We start from the raw sequence: 6,201 nt of genomic DNA on the forward strand, positions 1-6,201 counted from the left end.
CTATCTTACCTCTTATAGAGGAAAAATCACCATCAACACTGAAAATATTTAACAGTTCATGCACATAGCCAACCTCAGGAAGTATCTTGAACTTACTGTGAGACTACTCTCATATCTCTTAAGACAAGATCAAACCATTTCCAAGTCTACAGGATATCCCACAACCCCTTAAAGAATTCTGACCTTTGTGCCTGCCAGGAAAACCAAAGCTAAGATGGCTTACACGTTACAATCAAACTCTCTTGACCAAAAGGACTGTGACACAGCTGAAGAAACATTGCTTAAACGTATAATAAAACACAATACTAAACATCAGTTCCTTCTTTTTATTAACTCATACACAACTACTTGTCTTCTGGTTTGTTGAAGCAGTAAGTCAGACAACACTTGCCACAGTAATGCCTGTCAAAGTGGCTACCCATGAAAACTCCAGCACCACATTCATCAGAAGGACATTCCCGACGAAGTCGGCTGATTTTGCCATTTTCATCCACCTGGAAAAAAATTTACTGTAAGATGATTCCACAAAACATGTTCTGAAGTCTGACTTAAGTGACTCAACCTCTTGATCTCACAGCACTAATTTTTAGTTCTTTAAGTTAGTACTTTTGCAAATTAAAACCCAAAGACTTATAGCAGAATCTTAGAACGAGCAACGCAGCGTCTAATTATATAAACTCATTTAACTATCAGCTCACCTTATAGTATTTCAGCACAGCCAACTTGACCTTCTTTCTCTTATGCTTGTTCTTCTTTGGGGTGGTGTAAGACTTCTTCTTCCTTTTCTTAGCGCCACCACGAAGTCTCAGCACGAGATGGAGAGTGGACTCCTGTTAGTGGAAGAGAAACAGCAGCACTATAACATCAAAAATTCTCTCCACAGCCTGTCAAGGCTGGCTTGTGGTTCTGCCTGTCTGCTACCCCAGCACTAGGGGGATGAGGGAGGCTCAGGAATCCAGTTCAAGGTAGATTGTGAGACTGCTTTCCACAAACCAAAAAGATCAACTAACTATATATTTTAAAGTCAGGGAACAACTAGAGTACTCATCAAGTGTTGGTGGGTTCACTACCTTGCCTATCATATTTTCCCCCAAACAAACCTTTTGAATGTTGTAGTCAGACAAAGTACGGCCATCTTCCAGCTGCTTACCAGCAAAGATCAACCTTTGCTGATCAGGAGGAATTCCTAATTAGAGGAAAAAATATTGGGCTTAGTAAAACAAGGTACATGCCCCATATCTAAAATCATGTATCCAATAATAGCTAACAGCGGTCACTGTTTTAATAGCAACTTTTTTTTTCCAAGACAGTAAAAGCCCTGGAACCTTCTCTGTAAACCAGGCTGGCCTAGAACTCAGAGATTCACCTGCCTCTGCCTTAGTGCTGGAATTGAAGGTGTGGGCTTGGCCATTGCCCAGCCTAAGCATTTTTAAGTTTGGACAAGACTGAACATTTTATAGTCTTTGTGCAACAGTAAACAGGGAAAGATTAACTTGTTAAAAGTCACACACATTTAAAAAGTTGTCTTGTAGAGTTTTCAATCAAATAGCCTGACACCACTCTCAATATTTTACTCTTCAAAACATGTAAATCTGTTAATCTGTTTTCTACCCTAAGCAGACATGCCTATGTCATACATGCCAGACATTTTTCTAGTGACAAAACTTTACTTGCCTTCCTTATCCTGGATCTTGGCCTTTACATTTTCTATAGTGTCCGAGGGTTCAACCTGCAAGTTATGATATATGTAGTTAATATTCAGTTACATAGTAAGAAACTAGAACAATCTCATTAAATGCTAACTTTACACACAACGAGCGTGGAAGAGGTGAGCTCCAGTTAATCAATGAAGATGACCCAGCGGGCACCCTACCAAGAGCGCTACAATCCAAATTAGTTCCCACACCCGAGTTAGCGACGGCCGGGGAAGCACGCGATAGCGTCTACCCGGAGCGAAGGGTCTCCCACCACACACCCTGCATTTCGCCACTCCGGACAGAGCAGGCGCGACCGCTCCGCACCTAACCTTGTTAAGCACCCTATCCTAAGCTTCAGAACTCAGGCTCAGAAACGCGTTCTCTATTACACAGGGCCTCAGTCAGGCCTTGGCTTCCTCAATGCCACCTGGCCGTACCTCGAGCGTGATGGTCTTCCCTGTAAGGGTCTTCACAAAAATCTGCATCGTGGCGGCTGCTCCACCTGCATTCGAAAAGAGACGGATTAGACCCGACCACACCAGTGAGAGCGACCCGTAGAGCCACTAGCCAGAGCCGGGCCACAGAGCACACACTCACCAACGATGGCGGATCGGAAAGGAAGAGCCAAGCGTGGCTGACCGAGTCTCCGGGTCGAAGGAACCGCCCTTTAGGCGGCCACGCTCGTGCCTGCGCGCTGCAGCCGAATCGCGGCTGTCTAACGCAGTGCCTGATTAGCTCGGGCGCTCGATTTCTCTACATTTTGGCTCAGAATGGCCTCGAAATGGTGTGCTCAACTAAAAATGCCTCAAAAGGCTTTCTTATGCAGCCGATGCGATCAAGAGGGACTTTACTTTTAAGGGGGCTCGTGGAGCTTGAGAAAAGAGAGGTAAAACAAGTCTACCTGGGAATTGTAGTTTTACACTGCTTTCTTCTTGCTAGAACTACTTGTCCCAAGATGCATTTCCACAGTTCCGGGATATGTGATTACAGTGTCTAAACTGTGGAATCTGGGTTAGGAGAGATTCAGGTGAGGGCTTGGGAATGAAACAAAATGATTTGCGCGTAGGTGGGGCCTCTCCGGAAAAGCCCAGGAGGGAAGGCTTAGGGGCTAAAATGGCATTTGGGGCTGAAAGTGTCTGTCGCCCCTTAGTAAGGAGCTGGTCTGGGTATCCTCCGCCAACTCAAAGGCAGCTGAAGTACAAAGTCTTTCGAAGTGCAGGGGGCTCGGCCTCTTCTGGTGTGGCCTGTTCCTGCCCCTCCGCTACTCCGGTCCGAAGAAGCTTTTGAGCCTCACGCGCCTCCCTAGTACGAAACGGTTAAATGTATTGGAATTTTCGCCTTTGCACATTTTTTTTTGATTTATTTATTTATTTTGTATATGAGTACACTGTAGCTGTCTTCAGACACACCAGAAGAGGGCATCAGATCCCATTGTGGATGGTTGTCAGCCACCATGTGATTGCTGGGATTTGAACTCAGGACCTCTGGAAGAGTAGTCGATGCTCTTAACGATTGAGCCATCTCTGCAGCCCGTCTTTGCACATTTTAAAAGCCATAAAATAAGGAAACCTGTAGAATGATTGTTTAGCCTTCGACTACAAGTTTGGAAGTGGGAAAATAGGAGCATGTGCTTTCTTAGAAACTTGAAGCAGTTAGAAGCCGGTTGTGTTCTCTCCACCTCACAAACCCAGTGTCCTTTCTAATGCACCTTCTCAACGTCTTTTCTTCCTACTCGAAAGCGTAGGCGTGCCCCATTTTCTTATAAAGAGGATCTGTATCTTCCTAATAACCTGTCTACTCTTTCCTCATTTTAATCTACTAGCTCTTCTGCCTCCGGAGTACACATTTTGAAAAGTAAAAAATATGGGGCTGGGAGATGATTCAATAGGTAAATGTTCGATATGCAAACCCCTGTGTTGGAACTCCAACACCCACTTTTAAAAAGGCTGTTGTGCCCTGTGGAATCTGTGACACTGTAGACCAGCAGAGACAGGAGACTCCCTGGAATTCTTTGGCCAGCAGTTTCAAGAGATGGGTGGGGGAGGGGGCGTCGACATTACACCCACACCCACATGACTCACATATTTCTTAAGATAGGGCTTTTGGATGCTCCATCAGTAAAGAGAGTTAACACCTGGAGTTCCATTCTTGAGATACCGTTGGTGGAGAAAACGAGCTCTAGCAAGTTGCCAAGTTGCCCTCGGACTTTCACAGTGCCCCCTACCCCCGAACTAACTAAATGCAATAAAAATTTAAAAGGTAGACTGATTCGAGAAGACATACCCCCACAGAGCCCACCCCCACCCTCGCACTCAACATAACGTGATCCTCCTGCTTCCACCCATGTACCCACTCGAACGTGGACATAAACAGAAAAGTAAAAAGTGGTGGTGTTATTCTACATCATTCAAATATTTCACTTTGGGTTAAAGGTTATCTGAGGATGTGTGGGGCCCTAGAATTGATATCCAACACTGCAAAGAGTAAAATGTGTTGCTTTCAAGTATAACAAGGATATAACATAAAAAGATAGTTTTGTTAGAAAGGAAAAAAAGTTGTTGGTCCCTAAAAGGACATTAATAGGCCAACAAAGGAACTTAGGTTTCCGCCACTACTACTCAGATCCATGTTCCAGTGATTGTGCCTTTCCCCTGTCTTTGGACTTGGTTACTCTTTGCAGTTGCATTATCTGTACTGTATCTTACCAGATTGTAAGCTCCAAGGCGCTAGGACCTTGTTTTACTTATTGCTGAATCCCTAGCAGTAAAACACAAAATCGATATCCAAATGATTGAACTAATGAGTAAACAAATTGATTTTACATTTGAGAATACTTAGGCCAGTGATATGGGTCCAAGAGCTAATGCACTTGCTGATCAAGTCCCTGGGACCTCCATGAAGGAAATTCCATAAATTGTCCTCTGACCTCTGTGTGTGTTCCAGACAAGCATATACCCACACACAGACACTAAGTGATTTTTTTTTTTTTATTAAAGAACACTTTAAGCATACATTGCTTATGGCTTGGCTGGGAGCACCTTATGTCCTCCTGTAAATTGACTTTTATCCAACTCATCAACATTATTGTAGTATCTCCCTTATTTTTTATTTTTATTTTATTTATTTCAGATAGGGCCTAACTATGTAGCCTTGGCTAGCTAGAATCTCACTATATACAGCAACTTGGCTTTGAACCCACAGAGGATCAGCTGTTTGTGCCTCTCAGGTGCTAGAATTAAAGGCATGGACCACCATGGAGCCTGGTGCCTTGATTCATGTTTGTGGTACTTAACCACATGTTTGTGTTACATGATACATTAGTTTAGATAACTGGTTATTACTATATTGCCAACATATCATAAAGTTAATTTAAACACTTATTCAAAGCATCATTAATAGTAGTAAAAGTTCAGTAGCTAATGGTTAAATAACTGATGGAATCTCATACCATGAAATACTGTGCAGTAAATACTAATGTTAGAGCTCTTTAGAAAAAAAATTAAACATTTTATTGTTTTTGACACAAAAATCTAACTATGTAGACTAGCTGGCCTGGATTTTACTAGGTAGACCAAATTAACCTTGAACTCACAAAGATCCAACTCTCTGCCTCCCAAATGCTAAGATTAAAGGTGTGTCCCACCACAGCAGTAGTTTGTAGTGGTTTGCTTTTCTTCTTTGATAACTTCATATATTTAGTGAGTTTTAGTTTTTTCACTGTCACTCTGTTTTATCCCAACTCCTCCCACTGAAACCCTTCTTCCCAACAAGGCCCTTTCTGCCTGTGTATGTGTGTGTGTGTGTGTATGCATGTGTGTACATAGGTGAATGAATGTGAATGTGTGTCTGTGTGCATGTTTGTGTGTGTCTCTGTGTGTGCACGTATGGGTGTGTCTGTGTGCATGTGCTTTGCCTGCATTCACGTCTGCTGCATCACTTGCATGCCTCCCCGTGCAAGTGGAAGCCAGAAGAAAGCATCCAATTTCCTGGAACTAAAGTTACAGATGGTCGAAAGTCACCATGTAGGTGCTTGAAATCAAATCCAGGTTCAATAAAAAAGTAACCAGGGCTCTTAACTGGTAAGTCATCTCTCCAGCCCCGGAAGTCATGCTTTGTTGTTGTTGGGGTTTTAATTTATTTATTGAAACCTGTGGTCTAGTTTTGCATTTGGGAAGTGGAGGCAGGAAGGTGAGGTATTCAAGATCATTTAGACGATGCACGTGGGAGGAGTCCGCTTGGTTTCCAAAGGAAAAGGGGTTTTCTGTACTTGGTCAGCATTCTGGCAGGGGGCCCTAATGGAGGTCAGAGGACAGCTTTGTGGCGTTGGTTCTCTTCTCCCACATTTCTTCAGGTTCTGGGTCTCCAACTCAGGTCTTCAGGCTCCTGTGCCAAGTACGTTACCTGCTGAGCTATGTCATTGGACCTAAGGGAAGAGTTCTTAATTGACTGACATTTCATTTGTGTCCTGGAGTCTAGCAAATGTTAGCAGACTAGCGTGGGCATT

At 43.4% G+C, this 6,201-nt stretch overlaps 1 protein-coding gene across 1 annotated transcript; it reads right to left on the reverse strand.

Annotated features, from left to right (window-relative positions):
- Positions 1-306: 306 nt before the first annotated feature.
- On the reverse strand, positions 307-2,365 carry Rps27a (ribosomal protein S27a). Its single transcript, XM_032916082.1, has 6 exons — positions 2,295-2,365; positions 2,135-2,199; positions 1,675-1,729; positions 1,101-1,186; positions 699-830; positions 307-494 (listed from the first exon to the last, which is right to left on the reverse strand). The coding sequence occupies exons 2-6, from the start codon at positions 2,180-2,182 to the stop codon at positions 345-347; spliced, it is 471 nt and encodes a 156-aa protein (XP_032771973.1). The 5' UTR covers positions 2,183-2,199; positions 2,295-2,365; the 3' UTR covers positions 307-344.
- Between the last annotated feature and the right edge of the window lie 3,836 nt (positions 2,366-6,201).

Source organism: Rattus rattus, chromosome 11, assembly GCF_011064425.1.
Source record: "Rattus rattus isolate New Zealand chromosome 11, Rrattus_CSIRO_v1, whole genome shotgun sequence".
Taxonomy (NCBI): Eukaryota; Metazoa; Chordata; class Mammalia; order Rodentia; family Muridae; genus Rattus; species Rattus rattus.